This window comes from Mytilus californianus, unplaced genomic scaffold (assembly GCF_021869535.1).
Source record: "Mytilus californianus isolate M0D057914Y unplaced genomic scaffold, xbMytCali1.0.p SCAF_3, whole genome shotgun sequence".
Classification (NCBI taxonomy): domain Eukaryota; kingdom Metazoa; phylum Mollusca; class Bivalvia; order Mytilida; family Mytilidae; genus Mytilus; species Mytilus californianus.
The window spans coordinates 851,950-877,335 of NW_026262679.1; the positions used below are offsets into that span (position 1 = coordinate 851,950).

The window sequence follows — 25,386 nt, forward strand, 5'->3', positions numbered from 1 at the left end:
TTTACAAAAGTCTGGATTCAAGCCTTTAGAAAATATGTACTTTGTTGAACATTTAAATTTGTTGTTCACCTGTACCCATGGAAATAATATTATAACACTGTTTAATAAGTATTCATAAGTTAATTGGTCCTTCACACATTGTCTATTAAATTAAATTTTACAGATTCCTTAGAAATACTCAAACATTTATTTCTGTTTTCACAAATTCTGTTAGTTCTGCTTTACTTAAAGGTTGAAATTATAGAAAAATATAGATTTTATAGTAAATATAGAATAAATCTTCTAACATTTCCAATTAAACCATATTTCAAGGAGTGTTTAGTACCAGAAGTTGTGAAAATGCAGTTTAATATTGCTTGTTTTTCATGTACTGGTAAACACAACATGCTTTATTTAGGTATATTGCTTTGTTTTTCTGGTTGACACAATATGCTTTATTTAGGTAATATTGCTTTGTTTTTCAGGTTAACACAATATGCTTTATTTAGGTAATATTGCTTTGTTTTTCAGGTAAACACAAAATGCTTTATTTAGGTAATATTGCTTTGTATTTCAGGTAAACACAATATGCTTTATTTAGGTAATATTGCTTTGTTTTTAAAGGCAGTGCTTTAATGCCTTTCTGGTTGCCGTGTTAATCTTTCTTTCCGCGATATCCAACTTATCTACGTGGGGGGTCATTAGGCTCCAAGTAGATCCAGAAAATGTTGATTCTCTCCTCTTCTTATTGTGATATAAAATGTTTTTTGTTTCATTTCATTTACATTGGGAAATAGAGAAACGATCATTGTGTTTTGTTAGTTTTAAAAACTTTTGATATATTTGAATTTTTTATTATAAGCAGTCAACCGATTGACAAACTAGAATTATTTGAATTCCGTGTGGAAAGAGGTCGGGTTAATTTCGAGTGTTATCTGTAATCTAGATGTTTATAAATCATTTCAGTCGTTGATATAATAATTAAAGGTCGACTGAACATGAATTATATTATACAATTTAAAGCGCATTTCTGTTTATGCACGCGAACCCGTCTAACGTTATTGTTATTTCGCAGTTATATAAAGTAGCAAATTATCGTTCCTGAATAGGTGGCGCCGTGGTAGCCGATCCTGTTCTTCAACTTCCGGTTTCTGCACTGTGCAACTACAGTTGCATTTTAATTAACTATGCCAAGTACTTGTTGTTGTGTACCTGGATGTCATTTAAGAGGACATGCATTTCCAAATGACTTAAAAAGAAGGAAAAGTTGGATCAACGCCATGGCCCATACGCAGATTGGACGAGAACACGATGAAATCGTGGAGTCCATCTCAATCAGCTGTTGTTTGCAGGCACATTTTACTGAAAAGACTACATGCGGGAAACTATTCATGGTAAAACTCTATTTTCTTTTTTAAAATATATAGTTATATATGTAATCGCCATGCGAATAAACCAAAGTCTGTTTACAACCGCAATTATCGTTTTAGAATAAAAGGGGGTGGTTAATTCAAGACGTCATACTTTTTTAGATTACGATTCAGTGTGATCTGTTTGAGATTTTTTGGTGCTTGCTACAATTATAATGATTTCTTACAAGAGGTTTATCATACTGAGAATTATTTTAGCAGTAATTATGCTAATGTAGTAATGACATGAATGCATAAGCTATGCCTCATAGACTTTCTTGAAAAATATCAATGACAATGTTAACAGGAACAAAACAATGACATGCTCTCATCTATGTTATAGTTATTTAGGTACAAACAATGTATGTTTGTTGCATACGTCTCTCATTGTTTGTCCTTTGGATTTACATAACATACATTTTGATGTACATTGAATCAGGCTAACATAGTTTTATCCAGATTGTAATGAATAAATCTAGTTAATATTTTGCCAGGTAGTACAAAGTATGCATTGCAAATGGAAGTTCATTTAATTATCAAAAAACTAATGTTTTATAACCTTTTTCAGGGCGCAAACCCACCATACAGAGACTTAAGTCTACTGCCATTCCCAGCCTATTTTCCTGGACTAAGCAAGAGACTGAATCGTCCGCAAAAAGAAAAATCAGGGCAGTTTCCTGTGAAAACAAAAGAACTAAACTTGATGAATATTGTAGTAGAAATCTAGAGGAAAGTTTTGATCGTAAAGTTGGTTTTCCTGAAGAAGTCATTCATACTGCAGACAGGATTTATGACTGTCCACCACCAACTGCCGAGCTAATATGTTGAGCTTCACAGATGGAATTACGCAAACACCATCAATGCCTATATTTTCAGCAGAGAATTTTGAAATGAAGACACGTGACACAGCCATGCATTTTTATACCGGTTTAGAGTTGTATACTAAATTTTTATTTGTTTTGACCACACTTGGTCCAGCAGCACATTGTTTGAGATACATATATTTTCAAATTGATAGGGTGTCATTTGAAAATCAGTTTTTTTATGACTTTGATGAAATTGAGGCATTATACAACCAACTTTGAACTGTCTAGATTCTAGATTGAAACTAGTGTTAAGAATATTGTGTAAACATGGATTGTTTTTATGTCTAAACAGTGGCGTGAGGCTAACACTTGGCCATTTAGTGGTTTAGTCAGGTATTTTTCGCCATCCAACTTCAAATTAAAGTTTCCTACAACTTGGATTATTATTGAAAGCACAGAATATCCCTTCATAAAACCTAAAGCTCCTAGAGCTCAGGCAACCTTTTCATCATATAAAAACAGAAACACTGAAAATACTTGTATGTTCGACACCTGGTGGTTTAGTCAACTATGTCTCTAATGCATATGTTGGTTGTACCAGTGACTGTGAAATAGTTGAAAGATGTAGAATAGTTCAATTATGTGATCCAGGTGACAGTGTGATGGCAGACAAAGGTTTAAATTTGCAAGATTTGTTTGCTCACTTTTTTCAAAAAAAGAAACAGAATTAGTTCCAAAACTCTTATACGGGATAGAAAAGTCTCCAATTAACACGTGCACATAGAGCTAATTATTGGACTTGGCAAAACATACAAAATTCTAATAAATCCTATGAATGGAACTGAAACAAAACTTTCATCTGAAATAACATTTAGTTGTTTTATGTTGTGTAATTTTAGAACTTGTATTGTGCCAAAGGATGCATAAATAAAAGTGACGCAATGAAGTTTGTTCTGATATATATATATATATAAATATTATTTACAATTACATGCACATGTAAATTGTAATGCATGCATGTATAAAAATAAGGAGATGTGGTATGATATATATTCAGTGAGTTTATCGAACCAAAGTGCATAAGAAATGGGTTAAGCAGTTACAGGTGTTACTGTCACCGTACAATCTCCAACAATTAGAAAAACTTGTACCGTGTAAAAAATTTCAGAGATCTTACAACTAAGTTTTGTTGTCTCACCTTGACTTTGGTGAATTGTTTATATCTGTTGATGTAAATATAAAAAAGAAGATGTGGTATGATTGCCAATGAGACAACTCTCCACAAGAGACCATATGACACAGAAATTAACAGCTATAGGTCACAGTAAGGCCTTCAACAATGAGCAAAGCACATACCGCACAGTGAGCTATAAAAGGCCCCGAAATGACAATGTAAAACAATTCAAACAAGAAAACCAACGGCCTAATTTATGTACAAAAAATGAAAGAATAACAAATATGCAACATATAAACAAAAGATAACCACTGAATTACAGGCTCCTGACTTGGGACAGGCACACACATGTACATACAGAATGTGGCGGGGTTAAACATGTTAGCGGGATCTCAACCCAACCCCTAACCTGGGACAGTGGTGTAACAGTACAATATAAGAATGAACTATAAAAATCAGTTGAAAGAGGCTTAACTCATCAGACGGATAAATACAAATACAAGTGGACGTGGCCGGGTAGTTGTACATCCAAACAACAAAAAGACACTAAGTACAGATCTGAGAGTACTCGCATTTACTGACAGCTTGTTCAAAGCCACTAACAACTGATAAAAAAATCTTGCATCTAAGACTAAATTATCAATCCGTAAGCTCCCTTTAGAATTTTATAAATTTTAGATTTTACATTTCTGAGTTATGGGGTTTTATTCATTAAAAAAGGGGGGATTTTCCAGTTTTTGGACAACAACTCAAAAATGCTTTAAGCAGTTCGCATGAATTATTTATAGCTATTGATGTAATCTCCATATTGATTTTCATGAATTTCAAATATGACATTGAGAAGAAATTGAACTTTATTTGTTTATAGTCTGGCAACAGATTTATTAAGTATTGCGCAACAGCACAGTGTATTGCATAACAGCAAGAAATCTTTAATTGAATATAAATTCAATTCATATACATGTAACCGATTTCAAGTTCTTTGACCACATTTATTCAGAAACTATAATATGTCAAATATTTAATTACAATCCAAATTCAGACCTGTATCAAGCTTGAATATTGTGTCCATTTTTGCCCCAACTGTTCAGGGTTGGACCTCTGCGGGTGTATCCAGCTGCGCTCAGCGAATCAGTTTATTTCTTAATTAAGAACTCCTTTTTGTCGAGCCTGCGACTTTTGTCGTAGAAAGCTCGACATAGGGATAGGGATCCGGCGGCGGCGTTAGCTAACTTCTTAAAAGCTTTATATTTTAGAAGGTGGAAGGTCTGGATGCTTCATACTTTGTATATGGATGCCTCATGTTACGAAGTTTCCGTCAGTCACATGTCCAATGTCCTTGACCTCATTTTCATGGTTCAGTGACTACTTGAAAAAAAAGTTAAGATTTTTTGTAATGTTAAATTCTCTCTTATTATAAGTAATAGGATAACTATATTTGGTATGTGCGTACCTTACAAGGTCCTCATGCCCGTCGGACAGTTTTCACTTGACCTCGACCTCATTTCATGGATCAGTGAACAAGGTTAAGTTTTGGTGGTCAAGTCCATATCTCAGATACTATAAGCAATAGGTCTAGTATATTCGGTGTATGGAAGGACTGTAAGGTGTACATGTCCAACTGGTAGGTGTCATCTGACCTTGACCTCATTTTCATGGTTCAGTGGTTATAGTTAAGTTTTTGTGTTTTGGTCTGTTTTTCTTATACTGTATGCAATAGGTCTACTATATTTGGTGTATGGAATGATTGTAAGGTGTACATGTCTAGCTGGCAGGTGTCATCTGACCTTGACCTCATTTTCATGGTTCAGTGGTCAGAGTTAAGTTTTTGAGTTTTGGTCTTTTTTTCTAATACTATATGCAATAGTTCAACTATATTTGGTGTATGGAAATATTTTATGATCTATTTGTCAGTCACGCAGGTTTTTTTTTACCTTGACCTCATTTTCAAGGTTCAATGCTCAGTTTTAAGTTTTTGTATTTTGGTCTGTTTTTCTTAAACTATAAGCAATAGGTCAACTATATTTGTTGTATGGAAGAATTGTTAGCTGTACATGCCTGCCTAGCATGGTTCATCTGACCTTGACCTCATTTTCTTGGTTCATTGGTCAATGTTTAGTTTACTTGGTTAATGTTAAGTTTATGTGACAGTTGTAATAAAGCTTTATATTTAGGACTATCAACATAATATCAATGATTAGTAAATAAGGCGAGACATTTCAGCGTATGCACTCTTGTTTCATTCATAAATTAGTTTATACTTGGAAATATAATTTTGCTTGGAGTTCTAGTTTCTAAAAAAGTATTGTCATTGAAAGAGTTGACATGTTGCAATGTACATTTATTCTACATAGTTCTATGGTACCAAATCAAAAGTTTACCGGGTATATAAAAGAAAGAAGTCAAAGGTTTCCCATCATAGTTTAGTTACGTACATTTTTTTTGTACCTGAGGTCGTTGAATATAGATCATTATATAAATAAGGAGATGTGTTATGATTGCCAATGAAACAACTATCATCCATACATTGTACTTACCAGTAACAAACCACATTTGCAAAGTTGAATAAAATACAGATGATTAAATTTAATTATTACTAAAGAGAAAATGCCAAACTATTTTAAACAGTACTTGACTATAAACATAGATAAAAAAGGTACAAACTGGACATAATGCACTAGTTCATAAACAAGTGAGAACAATAGCCTTCATATAGTGCTCAGAATATGACATTCATAAAACTTGTTCAATATCATTAGAGAACTCTAAATCTTAAATACTGAAAGCCACCTCTGATAAGTACAATGTACTATGCAAGATAATGATATAACTGGACTAAAAATGCAATTAACTGCCTTTACAGCGCTTTCGCGCTTTGATTCAGGTTAACACAATATGCTTTATTTAGGCAATATTGCTTTGTTTTTCAGGTAAACACGATATGATTTATTTAGGTCATTCACCTGACATGACTTATATGTACCTGCATGCTGGTCATAAGAAAGAGAATTACACATATAATATAAGTATATCAGTAGACAAATCTCATGGCTTGCAGATAGTTGGTAAATGTACAGATCTAGTAGTAAAGGTATGTTAAAGGGAAATATTTATGAATCAACATAATTTATTTTTTTCTCCCTTTATATTTTATTGAATGGAGAATGTGAAGCTCAGAACAGAGATGAAAGGATACTTGAGCACAGATATATGATGAATCTAAAATCTGGTACTTCTAGTTTACCGTTCAGGTAAACTGGTTAACCTCCAGTATCAGGCAATGCACCTTGATAGTACTTTTTATGCAATAAGTATTTTGGTGAAGAAGTGTTCAATTAAGGCTAATCGTCATAGTAAGTACTCATGTAATTTTTGGAAAGTTTGCTATAGCTTGCTATAGCAAAATCTTTCCTAAGGCATTGGCCTCAAACTGGAAGTGACAGACTATCTTACTTTAGGATGTGTGTTCTACTCCTAGTTAAAGTAGTACTTGTGTTTGACAACTAATTCTAGGAAGATGCTTTTGAAATTTTGAGTTACTTCTATTTTGATTAGTTTACAGTTTGAATTAAAATATACTGAATGTTTATCGATAATTCAAATAATTCAACTTCATTTTGAAAATGGCTATCACAAACACTACTTCGCGGATCTGCGCTGCACGGAAGTAAAATCAATACACATCTACACAAGACAGCAGTTTCTACGTTATGCTTTTATCGGTATTCCCCAGACATGCGTGAGATCCATATCAACGGGAGTACTATAATCCCAGTTTCAGGGGTTTCCTCCTGTCCTCCGGTTGAAGAGAAAATAAATACTGTGTTTAAAATATTTCATGAATGAACATTTTTCGACGCTTACTACGATTTTTACAATATTTATTAAAGACGTAAAAGCCCAAGTGTATCGAAAGTATCCCGGTATCTCATCTCGGCCCACAACAGACTCGGACTTTAATAAACTCTGCCTATTACATAATCGGCATCAGAAAATCGGACTATAACAAAATTCGTAATTATACTACTTGCTATTTAGTCTCCCAAACAAAGTTTGGAGTCTTATTGTTTTGCTCAGTTCTTATTATTTTTCTTCTTGAGGTCTATTTAGGGGTATTTTGAGGGACCAACAGAAGGGAGGGATTTACTATAGAACCCTATGGGATTTATTTTTTTTAAATTTTCAAATGACTATAACGTGAAAACAGTAAGTGATAGACACATGCGGTTTTCCGTAATGAACACAGGATCATAAAACAAATCAAATGAAATATAACGGGAGTCCCTCTGGATCAGCCCCACCCCCTCCTGTTTAAGAACTTGTAAACGGTGGAAATCCCCACCCATAAACCATATATATTCTTGTATGGGACAATAAAACAAATCAAATGAAATTGGAGGAAGTCCACAGGGGTCATCCCACCCCCCTTCTTTTTGAAAATTTGTAAACGGTCGAGATCCCCACCCCTAAACCATATATATTCTTGTATGGGACCATAAAACAAGTCAAATGAAATATAGGGGGAGTCCCTGGGTGTCACCCCCACCCCATCCTGTTTTGAGAACTTGTAAACGGTCAAGATCCCCACCCCGAAACTATAAATATTCTTGTACGAGACAATAAAACAAATCAAATGAAATAAAAGGCGAGTCCCCTGGGGTCACTCCCACCCCCTTCCTGTTTAAGAACTTGTAAACGGTCGAGATCCCCACCCCTAAACCATATTTATTCTTGTATGGGACAATAAAACAAATCAAATGAAATATAGAGGAAGTCCACAGGGGTCACCCCACCCCCCTTCTTTTTGAAAACTTGTAAACGGTCGAGATCCCCACCCCTAAACCATATTTATTCTTGTATGGGACAATAAAACAAATCAAATGAAATATAGAGGAAGTCCCTGGGTGTCACCCCCACCCCCTTCCTGTTTAAGAACTTGTAAACGGTCGAGATCACCACTCATAAACCATATTTATTCTTGTATGGGACAATAAAACAAATCAAATGAAATATAGAGGAACTCCACAGGGGTCACCCCACCCCCCTTCTTTTTGAAAACTTGTAAACGGTCGAGATCCCCACCCCTAAACCATATTTATTCTTGTATGGGACAATAAAACAAATCAAATGAAATATAGAGGGAGTCCCTGGGTGTCACCCCCACCCCATCCTGTTTTGAGAACTTTTAAAAACAGTCAAGATCCCCACTCCGAAACCATATATATTCTTGTATGGTACAATAAAACAAATCAAATGAAATAAAAGGCGAATCCCTTGGGGTCACTCCCACCCATTTCCTGGGAATGACTAATTATGGGAGCTTTGTTTGGGAGACTTCGTAACAGCATCATGTTACAATTATTTTTTGTATTGAGTAGGTTTTTTTTAAAGTAGGAAAACAAGTTAAACACCCAATCTACACATTTACAACCTATTTGAAATATTAAACATCTACCGTCGCAAACTTTCCACAGGTGCTATCCAGCACTTTGATTATGACTTGAAAATTGTGCCTTTTCTAGAGAAAACCTCTAGTAAAAAAAATCACCATTTCCCCAAAAGGGTATATATTACCTTAAACGGGCTTGTATAGTTTGCACTATTACATTGTCCGCACCCTCATTCTCGCCACGAAATTTCAGGTAAAAAAACTCCTGTTAGAAAATGTCTCACAAAACTCTGGTAATTTCAAATCGTGTGTGGTTGTTTGCGGTATTGTTTTCCATCTTCAAACAGAAGTTGAAACTGCTTGTAAATGGTTCTAGAACACCGCACGATTGTTAAAATAGTCAATATCACACAAAAAGCAATTTAGAAACTTGTGTATGTTTAAACTGGAAGTTTGAATAGCATGTGTAAAAGAAAATAAATATGGTGAGAGTGTAAGGGAAATCCGTACTTAATAGGTATCAGTTGAAATCAACTTTAAAGTGAAACAGTTCCATTCTTGTGTAAAACAATATTTAATATATCTATAACATTAATGTTTGAAGGATCTTAAGCCAATACAAAACACATATGTCAGTATGAAACACCAAAGGAACAAATAACCGATTACATTTTGTATTTTATACATCGTAAGCTGGTTTACGGTTGACTTTTATACTTTTTTCGTTCCGTTACATTCAAGCAGATTCCAGAGATTTTTTAAGCAATGCAGTGAAAAGAAACGAGAAATTTGAAGTGAAGCATTTAATTTTTAAATTTATCAGTATTAACTTGATATTGAATAAAAATAGCATATTAATAGGGATTAGTTAAATTATTAGTTTTGAAAATGATTAGAGCACACTCTACAATATCAATAACAAACAAGGTGGAACGTTAACAAACCACCTCGCGAAATAGAATTTTTTTTATTATTCCTTGCTTATAGTACTCTATAGTCCGCACCCCTATCTGGCAGTTCAATTTTGGAGAATAAAACTGCGTACTATACAAGCCTTTATTCGGTAAGCTCTGTATACCTAGCACAATTTTTGTACCCTGCGTAACACGTTGCGGGGGATATGGAGGAATCTCGGCGTCCGTCCAGTCTTCTTAGCGCTCTCACAGGTACAATTCTTGCCAGATTTTTATAAAACTTATACTATAGGTTAATATCAGCAATATCTCGGACAAGTTTTATAATGGTGGCCGATCGACTTTTTTTAAGAGGTATGCCCCTTGGAAATATTAAATTTATGGAAAATGGACTCGTAGCACTCTCACGGGTACAATTTTTTTATAAAACTTATAGTATACTATAAGTAATGCCCTTGAAGATCTGTTTGAAATATTTTAGTATACAATAAAAAAAACTTTTTTGTCCCAAGCGCACGCTTTTTATTTACGAATTGTTTTAGAGAACAACAAAAAAAAGTGGGTTTTTTTTTTTAGTTATTGCCCCTGGATAGATAAAATATGTGCAACACGGGGGACATTGGAACTCTTGTTCTTTTATTTAAGTTGCCATACTTGATCTTGAATTTGTTTTTTATCATTTGTATTTCAATAGGTTATGTGCAAATTTGAATTAGTTTTATAGAATTGAATTTTCTTAGGCTAAAAACTAACCCAAATTCCCCTTTTCATTTTTCCTTTTGGGGGGGGGGGGGGGGGGGAATGACAAACCCGCAGATGGTGTCCTTTTTATGTGAATTTCATGCAGATAAAAATGAACTTTACAGGTTATTTGGGTGTAAAAGCATTGACCATAGAACATTTTGAGTACTAAAAATGTGTGCACTATCAATGCTGTCACAACTCTTTCAAACTACAAAAACAAGCACTGAATTCTTATAATTCAATATTTTATGCCATGATTTATATCACAGTACTATTTGTTTGTTCCTATGCACTGCTGTAACATTGTCATAGGGAGCATTTGCAGTCATGAATGTTGCGTTTTTGGGAAACAAAATATAATTTTGGAATGCCTCCCAATCAAAATTACAGATTCTTAGGAAACATGTATGTGATGTAATTATGAGCTCTTATATTCTCCAATGAAGGCCTTTCAGGAACTGTCAAGATAAAGAACAGCAATAATATTCATTGATAGACTGGGTTTTCATATTATTTATTTGATTTTGTCTCAAGTACCCCATTACATATCTACCCTCTTCGGAAAAGTCTATATAAGCAGTTTATCGGTTATCATTAATGACAGGTTTGTTTATGATGAATTTTATTTAGGTAAACTTCCTATTTTGCATGTTGTAAAATCTTCATATTCAGATTACACATGTTTCCTAATTGTTTGGATTAGACACTAAAAACTTATTGTTACAAATTTTCAAACTGTGCTTTGCTAGTTCAAATAATTTGAAATATTATTTAAACAGAATACAGATGCTATTCTTTAAATACTTGCCATACACATAACTAAAATGTGGGCTTCAACTGCTGAGTGGTCAAATTAGTTCAACTACTGTACATCACTAGCCTGTCAACACCGAGGTTGTGAGTTCGGAACCCTGCATGTCGCAGGTGTGTTTAACTCTAATCTTAGTTGACTAGGATTTCCAGTTTTCCTAACCTAGGTTTGTGGTTCTTTCTGTGCACCCTGGCCTCCTCCACCAAGAAAAACTAGCCATCACGAAATAGCTGTAGGTTTTTCCAATGAGTATGTACTCCAGTGGTAATGTAACAAATGTAATTACAGATCTGATTGACTTTCTTCGTAGGTATTTCAAATAAGTATGTATTCCAGTGGTGATGTAACAGATGTAATTACAGATCTGATTGACTTTCTTTGTAGGTGTTTCCATCAAATGAGTATGTACTTGAGTGGAGATGTATTAGATGTAATAGGAGATCTGATTAAATTTCTTTGTAGGTGTTTCCACCCAATGAGTATGTTCTCCAGTGGTAATGTAACAGATGTAATTACAGATCTGATTGGCTTTGTTTGTAGGTGTTTCCAATGAGAATGTACTCCAGTGGTAATGTAACAGATGTAATTACAGATCTGATTGGCTTTGTTTGTAGGTGTTTCCACCCAATGAGTATGTACTCCAGCAGTGATGTAACAGATGTAATACCAGATCTGATTGACTTTCTTTGTAGGTGTTTCCACCCAATGAGAATGTACTCCAGTGGTAATGTAACTGGTGTAATTACAGATCTGATTGGCTTTGTTTGTAGGTGTTTCCAATGAGAATGTACTCCAGTGGTGATGTAACAGATGTAATACCAGATCTGATTGGCTTTGTTTGTAGGTGATTCCAATGAGAATGTACTCCAGTGGTGATGTAACAGATGTAATACCAGATCTGATTGGCTTTGTTTGTAGGTGTTTCCAATGAGAATGTACTCCAGTGGTGATGTAACTGGTTTAATTACAGATCTGATTGACTTTTTCTTTGTAGGTGTTTCCACCAAATGAGTACTCCAGTGGTGATGTAACAGATGTAATTACAGATCTGATTGGCTTTGTTTGTAGGTGTTTTCAATGAGTATGTACTCCAGTGGTAATGTAACAGATGTAATACCAGATCTGATTGGCTTTGTTTGTAGGTGTTTCCAATGAGAATGTACTCCATTGGTGATGTAACAGATGTAATACCAGATCTGATTGGCTTTGTTTGTAGGTGTTTCCAATGAGAATGTACATTTGTGTACTCGAGTGGTGATGTAACAGATGTAATTACAGATCTGATTGGCTTTGTTTGTAGGTGTTTCCAATGAAAATGTACTTGAGTGGTGATGTAACAGATGTAATTACAGATCTGATTGGCTTTGTTTGTAGGTGTTTCCAATGAGAATGTACTCCAGTGTAGATGTAACAGATGTAATTACAGATCTGATTGGCTTTGTTTGTAGGTGTTTCCAATGAGAATGTACTCCATTGGTGATGTAACAGATGTAATACCAGATCTGATTGGCTTTGTTTGTAGGTGTTTCCAATGAGAATATACTCGAGTGGTGAAGTATCAGATGTAATTACAGATCTGACTGTCTTTCTTTGTAGGTGTTTCCAATGAGAATGTACTCCAGTGGTGAAGTATCAGATGTAATACCAGATCTGACTGTCTTTCTTTGTAGGTGTTTCCAATGAGAATGTACTCCAGTGGTAATGTAACAGATGTAATTACAGATCTGATTGGCTTTGTTTGTAGGTGTTTCCAATGAAAATGTACTCCAGTGGTGATGTAACAGATGTAATTACAGATCTTATTGACTTTCTCTGTAGGTGTTTCCAATGAGAATGTACTCCAGTGGTGATGTAACTGGTGTAATTACAGATCTGATTGGCAGTGATGTGAATTCTAATGACAGTGTTATTAATAACTTGATGGACAATGGAGACTATACAGGTATGTTAATTTAAAAAAAATAATAACCTGATGGACAATGGAGATTATTTAAGTATGTTAGTTAAAAAAAATTTCAAGCATAGGTTTAAAAATTCATGGCAAAAAGTAATAGAAACATATTGTCAGTCTATAAGAAGTAATATTTAAAGGAGTAATATAAGAAATGTATGAAAGGCATGTGGTTTAAAGCACTTGTGAGATGCAATCACCTCAAATATTGATCCAGATCACAAATATTTTTTGTCAACTTTTATTAGTCTTTAAGACTCCCTAGAGATTTAATACTGATGCTGAACATAAAGCCCTTGAATACAGTTTTATTTATCATTTTGGTTGGTACTTATTCGTGCCCTAACAAGTGTTGACCATTGTATCAATCTTCTGGCCAGTAAATAGCTAATTGGTTCCTGCAAGTTATCAAATTCAAAATACTATCTCCAAATTATAGATGCTGTAAGTATGTAAGGAGATGTTGTAGCCAGTTGTAATGCCATAGTTGCCAACTGTTAAGATTTATCTGTAATGGTTAAGAATTATTAACCAAAATTACGGTGTTACGATTAACAATCTACTATTTACGGATTTATGTTCATCACCTGTCTGGAACAGTTCCCTGTTTGAATATCATTTTGATCAATATGACACTCTAATATGCCTCTGAAGCAGCTGAAGGGGCATTAAGTGTTACGCTTGTCAGTCTGTAGGTCCCAAAAATTGGTTTTCCTTCTCTAACTTTAGTTTATCTCAACCAAATGTTATGAAACTTGTACACAATGCTTATTACCTCAAAACACAGATCAAGATTGAATATGGGTGGTGTCACTTTTACAGTTCTAGAGTTATGCCCTTTACAAATGGACAAATTGTTGAATTTTTCTTTTTCATTCTCCAACTTAAGTTTGCCTCAACCAAATGTTATGAAACTTAAACACTATACTTATTACCACAAAACTCAAATCAAGTTCAAATTTAGGTGGCGTCGCTTTTACTGTTCTTCGAGTAATGTCCCTTTATAACGTTATATGCAAGAGGGGGCATCATTTGTGTCCCATGGACACATTCTTCATTAATTTTTGGTTATAATTTTGTAACAATAAGCACTTGCATGATTTGGATTATTCTTACTTGTTTCTCGGGACTAACCATAGAAGAAAGTAATCTATCCATTTCTTGTTCCATTCCAAATAACTAATGAACCCGGCAAGTACAATGTCTGATGGAACAATTTAATTTCTGCAGTAAGGAAAGAAAACTTGGACAACGAAATAAAAAACCAGAGCATTATGCCTTTTGCAAATATTTTGTGAACAAGACTTCCAATCAGTGCGATGATCGGTTTTCCTCACTTGCTCGTCAACTTTGAATCATACTTGTCATTGATAAAGTAAGAAAGTCTTTTATTTGTCACTGTGTGCCCAGTTGTTTATAGTATGATGATTAAAATATTTAAAAAAAAAATGTTATTACTGAAAAAAATCACAAATTACAGAATTCTTAATATTTTTTACTGATTGCTACAAAGGGGGGCTGGCATCTATGTAATGATTATTTTAATTCTAATGAGCCATAAATCATACAATTACAGGTGTTGTAATTAACTCAGGAAGATAATAGTTCAAAACATGATAAGCAACATACTTTTCACTAACAGGTGCTGTAAACATCTTAGGAGGTGTTGCGTCATCATTGAATGATAATGTCAACAAATCAAATGACGAAGAAAGTAAACAGGTAAAACGTTATATACTTGAAATGTAGACATACATAACACCTTGTTATCTTGTCTGTGACAAAAGTTGCAAAACCACAATGCAATCCAAGATTCTAAAGGTGATGTCAACATTTAAGTTCAATCTGTGATTTAAGTTTTTTTTAGACATCAATAACTTGTCAAAACTTCATGGAATTCTATGAAACATGGACAGAATTTCTTTGTGATAAGAGATAACATGTGGATCAAAATTTTTATTTATTATTTTTATTTTTCCGTATGTCACATATAAATGGACTGAATTTCTTGAGAGTTAACAATATACAGTCTATATGGTACAAGTTTTTAAATCATCAATAACATTTATCAAACTGTTATGGAATTTCAGGATACCTTTAGAGAAGCTTCTTCATAATCAAGAGACACCATTTATAGTAAAATTTAAATTCTTTTAATTTTTTTTCATTTTTCCATAGTTTACTCTCAAATTGACGTAGATGTTTCAGAACTTGTATAGCTTTGTCAAATGTTCATGGAGTTTTACAAACTTGGACAGAAGTTTTTTTTCATCATCAAAAGATAGTACCCGTAGTAAAACTAATTTTTTTATCCAAATTTTAGTATTTTACTGATGTGTGGACTTACCACATCTTCTTATTTTTATAATTACATTGTAACAGTCAACGTCACATTCAAGATGAAGGGTTTGTAGAACCTGTTAAAATGTTATTATACTCAAAACTATAACCTCTGCTTTATCTCCCCTCCCATAATATAACATTGGCAATTATAAGACCTCATAATGGTTGTTTTTTTTTAATATAAAAAGAAAAGAATACTAAGTAGCATTAAGATAGATTCCCTTGGGAACTATCATATACATGCATTTTGATTGGTTGCACCTATGAAGATTGAAGAAACTTGAACACTTAAAATTAAAGATTTTTTTTTAATCATATTGCTGTATACTGGTCTTCAAAACAGCACAGTGAAAGTTGTACACATCCCTACATGATATTGATCTTGGCCATGGTAAGTTTATCATTCATAATTTTGTTTTTATTTCCTTATTATTTCCCTCTTTTTAAAATATGTTACCAACTTTAACAAAAGTCAAGCCTTGAAGGTAGAATTAGCCATAAGCAGTTTACAGCTATGCCCAAAGACTGGCATAATCCTTGCATGTTTATTGTTCAGTATTGTGAAAGAAAATGCAAAAAATAAGAAACATATCCTTGAATATGTAAAAATCTGGTATTTTGTTTTAGATTAGAGAAGTAATTGTCTCCAGTTTAACGAAAGTGTCAGTTACAAGTTTAGATGATCTAGATCTAGTGGCAGGAGTGTTGAATTCAGCTACATCAATATCTGATGAATTGACAGATTATACTCAGGTATACCTATATAGGCTCTTCCAACGGCTTCCAGTCCAGCTTTCAGATTTTTTGTCGAGCCTTCGACTTTAGTCGAAAAAGCGAGACATAGCGATCCTACATTCCTTCGATGTCGTCGTCGGCGCCGTCCACAAATATTCATTCTGTGGTTAAAGTTTTTGAAATTTTAATAACTTTCTTAAACTATCCTGGATTTCTACCAAACTTGGACAGAAGCTTGTTTATGATCATAAAATAGTATCCAGAAGTAAATTTTGTAAAAATAAAATTCCTGTTTTTCCGTATTTTACTTGTGAATGGACTTAGTTTTTCTGCCGGGAAACATTACATTCACTCTGTGGTTAAAGTTTTTAAAATTTTAATTACTTTCTTAAACTATCCTGGATTTGTACCAAACTTGGACAGAAGCTTGTTTATGATCATAAGATAGTATCCAGAAGTAAATTTGTTCAAAAAAAAATTTCAATTTTTCCGTATTTTACTTATAAATGGACTTAGTTTTTCTTCCAGTAAACATTAGATACAGTCTGCAGTTAAAGTTTTTAAAATATTTATTAGATTCGTAAACTATCCTGGATTTATACCAAACTTTGACAGAAGCTTCTTACAATCAAAAGATAGTATCTAAAGGAATATTTTTATTGATTTTTTTTTCTCATTTTTGTTGAGCTTGCGATTAACAGCAAAAGTAGGCGAGACACTGGGTTCCGCGGAACCCTTACGAATTTTTGACAAATATTGTGACTTTTGTCACAGTATGTGAGTCTTGACCATATTTTCATGGATCGTTGATAATGTTAAAGGAGTAGGTTTGATAAGGCCTAAAATAGCCGCCCCTATTTCTAACTAAAATTTAAAATTAGGATTAATTGACCAATATAACAATGAATCATAGCTAATACAATGACTAGATAGAAAATGTGTCTTTTTTTTGAAAATTTAAGTACTTGCGTTCTATTCATGACTTCACAAATAGCACTCATTTTGATTTTCCACAAATTTCCATTAAAACGTGTAAATTTCTATTTATTCCTTGGACAGGAAACATAGCGCAGCCGCTGACAAAGAAAATCCTTTTCACATAATCTTTTTTATGACTTAAATATTTAGTTTGTTGATGCCTGAGCTCTATGTTTCCTAGGCCTTAATTTGGTTGAAATCAGTACCATTTTGTCAAAATTCACAAAAATCTCTTTTTTGACCTATTTGGGATGTAAAAACGCTCCAAAATAAATGACACGAATAGTTCTATTTAACGTCCTCACATGTCTTTTCATCAGCTTAAAACATTTTTTTTATCCTGAAACATTGAACTTGATAATCGGGCCATTTATCTTACCGAACTTGCTCCATTATTGCTGTAGTATTAACATCACATTATATCATAATCAGTAAAGCAGGTGAGATATTTCAGCATACAACTCTTGTTTTTATATGAATATCTTATTTCAAAGTTGACAGTTGTGGTGGTGTATTTGAAAATCACAAAATTGATCAGCAAGAAAAGATCTACAAATGAATATTATTTTATCTAGTTTAGGCATGAAACATTGCCAAAATCATTAGTCAATTCCTTATTGGAGAAATTGCCCTTCATTGAAAAATTTTACCCATCTTTTTCTGGAAAATATAACAAGCGAGAATATTGAAAAGCAAAAATGTTTGCAAAATCAGATCTTCAAATATGTTAAAGTAACAAAAATTATCAGAAGCCTACTTATATGAGTTATTGCCCTTAAATGACAATGTTTATCCATTTTTAGTTGTTGGCTATAATCTTGTAAGCTATTATGGGTAGAGAGAAACTTTATATATAAAATATGTCTATACATAAAAATAAATAATTGTACAAGGTTAAGAAACAGATAAAATGCTAGACAATATATAATTAGGGCCCTGGCGAATGGCAGACGCCCTATAGTGATCAGTCTGTCTGTCCATCCGTCCGTCCGTTCGTTCGTCCGTCCGTCCGTCCTTAACAAATTGTGTCTGCTCTATATCTAGAAAACCGTTATGATTTCAAAGTTTATACTTGACATGTATATTAACCAACACCAGAGGGTGTGTCATAATGTATGTACAACTTCCTAGGTCAAAGGTCAAGGTCAAAAACTTTGGTTTTAGTTGACAACCCCATGTCCTATGGTAAAGATCGTGTCCTCTCTGTATCTTGAGAACCATTATGATTTCAAAGTTTATACTTGACATGTATATTAACCAACACCAGAGGGTGTGTCATAATTTATGTACAACTTCCTAGGTCAAAGGTCAAGGTCATAAACTTCGGTTTCAGTTGACAACCCCATGTCCAATGATAAAGATACAAATTTTTTACCACACATTATTCACAGCGGGGCCCACAGAGATGGCTGCCATCTCAATGATATCTAGTTGTTCATGACATTATTCACAGCTGGGCCCACAGAAATGGCTCCCATCTCAATGATATCTAGTTGTTCATGACATTATTCACAGCGGGGCCCACAGAGATGGCTCCCATCTCAATGATATCTAGTTGTTATGTTATGCTGCAACTCTTAAAACTGTTCAAAATAAAATACTTTGGGTAAAAACTATCAATTTTGAATTTCTTCCAATAGATAAAACTTTATGGAAACACACAATCAATTTCACAAGGCATTTTAATGTCACTGACTATATCACAATGAATATACAGTCAATACAATTTCAAAACGTAAATAGCATTGTTGCAGTTTGAACAAAGAAAAGTGATCAGCTAGACAAAATCTGCGATGTCAAAATGCTACGATATGGGATTTTACAAAGAACTGAGCAAGATGATACAGATGGTGGGGCAACTGATACATAGATTCATAACATCTCTCTAGATCAGTTTTAATTATTGTCATATCTAGTGTAGATATGGAATTTTATGGCAGTTGGTAAATGGATCCTTTGCGACCTAGAACATTACCTTTTAAAAAAAAAACTGTTTGTGAACATCAAATTTCTTTTTTGTTGGAACTTCTTTTTTTATCATGCCTTTTTGCAACCACTTTAACTGAATATGTTAGAAAAGGTGAGACTTGTTGTTTTTTTTTTGTTTTTTTTTTAAATAAGACTTAATTGAAAATCTTTCCTGTGTCTGTGGATTAGATTTATTTTGTCTTCCTTTTAGGATACAGCTTTAGATATGTACTCCAGTTTGACAGGTGTGTTATCCAATCAGATTAACAGCACAGCTACAAATAAAGGAAAAGAATCTGTTGGGTGAGACTTTAATGAATGAAACAAGACAATAGCCTAAGGTTCAATTTCTCCCCTGTCCTTACCCACTTCAGACAAAATCTTAATGAATGAAACAAGACAATAGCCTAAGGTTCATTTTATCCCCTGTCCTAAAAGGACTTATGAGCTTTTGCTATCACTAAGCATCTGACATCTAAAATAACTTTTCAAAGGCAATCTCATCTGAAACTTCTGAACCAATTTCAACCACACATAATGGCGAAAAATTATTAATTATCTTATATCTTGAATACCATATTAGAACAAATGACATGGGCAAAAATGCTCAGAATGTCAAGATCTACATGCTTTCTATTTTCACCAAAGTTATCAGATGACTTTTTGAAGAGTATTGCCCTTAAGGTCAAGTTACAGTAAATGGGCTTTATCACAGATTTTGTTAATATTTGCATACAACTTTGACTTTTTGAACTTAAGCTAAAAAATATATATATTGTTGGTACATAAATTTCAGTTTTAATGATGTAAAAGAATAATAGGGTCACCGACTTTGTTTAACGGTATCTATCATTCAAAGTGATGTTCTAGGTGAAAAAATACCACTAAACGTCAAAATAAGCATAATGTCATCGCATTGAATGCTATAAAATGTCGATTTTTTGACATTTTTTACTACCAACTAAGTAATTAACAGATTGGTTAATACACCAAAAACAAAGTCAGTGACCATTTGATCATGTTATACATTTACTATTAAAACAGAAATTTATGTATCAACATTATATAGTTTTTATGAAAAATCTATGGAGATTTGATGATTTTAAGACAAATTTAAGAATGTTTTTTATGTGCTTTCTATACAAATGTTCAAATATTTTGTAAGGATTCAATTAGTCATATTTCAGTAAATAAAAGAGATAAATGCATTATAATTTCTATTTTCAGTTATAGTTCAACAAGCCAAAGTTTTATGCAAAATTTTACCAACTCTTTGACATATCCCATTAACTGTTCCTTGACCTTAAATGCCTATTTTTTGCTTATTCTCATGTTTTTGCCTATTATCTCAAAAACTGTAGTAGATGGTTAGAAACTATAAATAGCAAACATAATCAGTAGTACAAGAAGCAAATATGGATGACGATTTGTTTAATTTTTATGTTTTTGCCAATTATCTCTAAAAATGTACTAGATAGACAGCCATACAATATCTACAAAAATGCCAGTATGACCAACCATCTTTTGACTCCTTAAGGAATTATTGCCCTTGATTGATCATTTTTGTCGAGCCTTCGACTTTAGTCGAAAAAGCGAGATATAGCGATCCTACATTCCGTCGGCAGCGTCGTCGTCGGCGGCGTCCACAAATATTCACTCTGTGGTTAAAGTTTTTGAAATTTTAATAACTTTCTTAAACTATACTTGATTTCTACCAAACTTGGACAGAAGCTTGTTTATGATCATAAGATAGTATCCAGAAGTAAATTTTGTAAAAATAAAATTCCATTTTTTCCGTATTTTACTTATAAATGGACTTAGTTTTTCTGCCGGGAAATATTACATTCACTCTGTGGTTAAAGTTTTTAAAATTTTAATAACTTTCTTAAACTATCCTGGGTTTGTACCAAACTTGGACAGAAGCTTGTTTATGATCATAAGATAGTATCCAGAAGTAAATTTTGTAAAAAAATAAATCCATTTTTTCCTTATTTTACTTTTAAATGGACTTAGATTTTCTGCCAGGAAACAACACATTCACTCTGTGGTTAAAGTTTTTAAAATTTTAATAACTTTCTTATACTATTTTGGATTTGTACCAAACTTGGACAGAAGCTTGTTTATGATCAAAAGCTAGTATCTAGTAGGAAATTTTGTAAAAAAAATAAATCCATTTTTTCCATTTTTTACTTTTAAATGGACTTAGATTTTCTGCCAGGAAACAACACATTCACTCTGTGGTTAAAGTTTTTAAAATTTTAATAACTTTCTTATACTATTTTGGATTTGTACCAAACTTGGACAGAAGCTTGTTTATGATCAAATGCTAGTATCTAGAAGGAAATTTTGTTTTCTTCCAGTTAACATTACATTCAGTCTGCAGTTAAAGTTTTTAAACATTTATTAGATTCATAAACTATCCTGGATTTTTACCAAACTTGGACAGAAGCTTCTTACAATCAAAAGATAGTATCAAGAGGAATATTTTTATTGATTAACTACCTCATTTTTGTTGAGCCTGCGATTAACAGAAAAAGTAGGCAAGACACTGGGTTCCGCGGAACCCTTACGAATTTTTGTCCATATTTATGCATTTTGGGCAAATCCATAGTAGAAAATGAGAAATTATAAACAAGAAAAATGGTGAGCAATAAGAGGTCAACAAAAAAGATATTTTGGTCATGAATTATATTCTAAATTATTGCTGTAATGCTTCTATTGTTTGATTTGATATGATGGGTGTTTTCATATTTTAAAGAGTTACAAATCAAGTTTGGAAGATTGATTTTGACTACATCATCCTTACTGTTGACATCTTATTAAAGGAAGTGATTTGCCAAATAGATCCATTAGATAAAATTTACATATAATCCGGCTGGCCACGTTATTACCGGAGACCTCAACATTGTCGATAACACTTCCCTGCGAAATTTGTTATCCAAAGGTCCGAAATATCCATCAATTGGAAATACAACTTCAAAATACTGATGGATTCAGTCGAGGATTATGCCAGGCAATGGGCTAAACGCGAGAAAGAAGACGTAGATACTCTTTCCGAATGGATTAAGGCTGTGAGGTCGTTGATACAAATCCGAATTAAGAAACTAAATGGGCATATCAATACCCACGCTACATCAATTTTTAAAGACCCAAATGTTGCAAAACACTTGTCCTACCTCCATGACAAATATGTTGTTGTCCCCGCAGATAAAGCCCCAAACAACATCGTTTTTGTGTGTAAATATCATTACATAAACTGCTTGATAAATGAATTAGGTATTGACAATTCACTTGGAAACTCAACATATACCCTCACGACACTTACCAAAGAGGAAATCCTAGATAATCATAGGTCTGTTCTATGTTCCTTTGGAATTTCAACCAAAGACGAAGAATTGGATCTTCCATCACTGTATTGGATACCTAAACTACATAAGTGTCCTTACAAACAACGGTATATTGCTGGGTCTTCCAAGTGCTCCACGAAACCTCTTTCTAAATTATTAACATCTATTTTATCAGCAATCAAAGCCGGGCTCCAAAGTTATTGTGAAACTGCCTATTCTAGAGGTGGCGTGAATCAGATTTCGATACTAAAAAATTCCAAAGATCTTTTAGAGTACATACAATCTAAGACTCTCTCATCTTGCAATAGTATTAAAACATTTGACTTTTCTACACTTTACACAAGTATTCCCCATTCCAAACTAAAAGACAAATTGAAAGAGTTGGTATTACTTTGTTTCATTAAAAAGAATGGCGAGCGTAGATACAAGTATCTTGTCTTGGGGAGGGATAAATCCTACTTTGTAAAGAATCACTCTGATTCAAACAAAAAATTCTCTGAAACTGACATTATCAAGATGCTTGATTTCTTGATTGACAACATATTTGTTACGTTTGGAGGACGTGTTTTTCAACAGACTGTCGGAATTCCAATGGGAAACAATTGTGCCCCTCTTCTTGCCGACTTGTTTCTTTATTATTATTCATACAGGAGCTTCTTAGGAAGAGAGATAAGAAGTTAGCAATATCCTTTAACTCTACGTTCCGCTATATAGATGATGTTCTCTCACTAAATAATACAAAACTTGGTGACTATGTTGAACGAATCTATCCCTTCGAACTCGAGATAAAGGATACTACAGATACAGTTAAATCTGCCTCATATCTTGACTTACATCTAGAAATTGACAATGAGGGTCGGTTGAAAACAAAACTTTACGACAAAAGAGATGATTTCAGCTTCCCATTTGTGAACTTTCCATTTCTATGTAGCAACATTCCAGCAGCGCCTGCATACGGAGTATATATCTCCCAATTGATACGATATTCCCAGGCTTGTGTTTCCTATCATGATTTCCTTGATAGAGGATTGCTGCTCACAAGGAAGCTATTAAACCAAGAGTTCCAAATGGTGAAGTTGAAGTCATCCCTTCGTAAATTTTACGGACGCCATCACGAGTTGGTTGACCGTTATGGAATAACCGTTTCACAGATGATATCAGATATGTTCCTTATGTCGTAACTACAATACCCTTCCCTTTTCACGAATGTGACTTACCGAATTAGACTATTTACCGGATTTGTAATAACATAAGCAACTCGACGGGTGCCACATGTGGAGCAGGATCTGCTTACCCTTCCGGAGCACCTGAGATCACCCCCAGTTTTTGGTGGGGTTCGTGTTGCTTAGTCTTTAGTTTTCTATGTTGTGTCATCTGTACTATTATTTGTCTGTTTGTCTTTTTATTTTTGGCCATGACGTTGTCGGTTTGTTTTCGATCTATGAGTTTGACTGTCCCTCTGGTATCTTTCGTCCCTCTTTTAGTATTCTATACTTTAATTACTACTTAATTGAAAATTGTAATGACTGCATACAATGCTGGTAATCTTCAGCAACCAACTCAACAGCATGATTATAAATAGTGTAATATCTATATCTGTTGTGGAGAATATTATTAACAAAAATTAAAATGTTTAATTTTATTTATTGAGATGTTTCTTCTGTTACATTTTTTCATAATTAAAAAAAATGACAGCTTCAGAAATCATGAAAATAATTAAGTTCATGTATTCTTATTATTATTATATCCCTACAAAGCTTGTGGGAGGGAGGGGTATTTAGGAATCACTTGCTTATCTGTTTCTGTCCAGTTTTGTGTCCAGCTCATGACGTTAGTACTATTGAACTTAAGTTGCTTTAACTTGGTATGCAGATGCATCATGGGCTGGGGGTTGGGTGTCTTATACCAAAGCCAGGTCACTCTGACCTTGACTTTAACATTTGACCCCTATTAAAGTGACCTTCCACCCCTATGATAGTAAAACATTGTCTAATTTGTTTTCAGTGCATAACTTTTGTACCTTTCTACTTAGATTGACAAAAGTTCCTGAGTTAGTATAATTCTGTCAGGTTGAGATGTCAGTAATCATGTGTCAACCTAACGTAGAGGCAATGATTATATAAAATGAATGGCTGGAAGCCAAAGAACTCAAAATGTTATTGTTTCATCACTGAATTTCACAGCAGCCTCATTACTGAATTTCACAGCAGCAACTAAAATGCATGTACAGGGTATTAGTCCAGCTATGTGGACAGCTCTAGTTTGAATAGGCAAATTTTCATGTGTTTCTCAAATAGTTTTGTGATGATGAAACCCAAATAATGTACACATAAATGTTGATGAAAGTCCAGTTTACTTTATATATAATGTACACATAAATGTTGATGAAAGTCCAGTTTACTTTATATATAATGTACACATAAATGTTGATGAAAGTCCAGTTTACTTTATATATAATGTACACATAAATGTTGATGTCCAGTTTACTTTATATTGGTGTATTTTGTATGATTTCAGCCTATTATTGGATGGGTTGTCATTCATGTTGGATGCAAATACGAATAAAGGTACAGAAGAAATGGAGATCACTACAAATCATACACATGTTAATACTACAAAAGTGTCAAAGGTAAAATCTGGTCGAACATCACTGACCTTTGCAACATAATATACCACTGATAAAATTACTTTTTTTAAAGATTTTAACTTGTATTGGCCTAACTTGATAGCTTCCATTACAAGGCCTATTTGTTTGCTGATATCGCCCAACCCATGATTTACTATGCAACTAAAAAAAAAAAAGACGTTTCATATAAAAAGTTAACTAAATTTTCTGAA

The 25,386-nt window shown here is 33.5% G+C and overlaps 1 protein-coding gene across 2 annotated transcripts; it reads left to right on the top strand.

Annotated features, from left to right (window-relative positions):
- The first annotated feature begins 1,332 nt into the window (after positions 1-1,332).
- Positions 1,333-25,218, top strand: LOC127733793 (uncharacterized). 2 transcript variants are annotated; one of them, XM_052243113.1, is made up of 7 exons: positions 1,333-1,373; positions 1,957-6,459; positions 13,045-13,168; positions 14,820-14,899; positions 16,148-16,273; positions 19,413-19,504; positions 25,066-25,218. In XM_052243113.1, exons 2-7 carry the CDS (start codon positions 6,310-6,312, stop codon positions 25,214-25,216), a joined length of 723 nt encoding a protein of 240 aa, XP_052099073.1. In that variant the 5' UTR covers positions 1,333-1,373; positions 1,957-6,309; the 3' UTR covers positions 25,217-25,218. The 2 variants fall into 2 exon arrangements, with proteins under 2 accessions (XP_052099073.1, XP_052099072.1); XM_052243112.1 differs by having other exon boundaries at positions 1,357-6,459.
- Positions 25,219-25,386: the final 168 nt, after the last annotated feature.

Excerpts from the sequence above, each read along its gene's own strand:
- LOC127733793 (XM_052243113.1), top strand. The coding sequence starts at position 6,310 with ATGATTTATTTAGGTCATTCACCTGACATGACTTATATGTACCTGCAT. Across the intron at positions 16,274-19,412 it reads AATTGACAGATTATACTCAG|GATACAGCTTTAGATATGTA; the intron begins GTATACCTATAT and ends TCTTCCTTTTAG. Across the intron at positions 19,505-25,065 it reads AAAGGAAAAGAATCTGTTGG|CCTATTATTGGATGGGTTGT; the intron begins GTGAGACTTTAA and ends GTATGATTTCAG.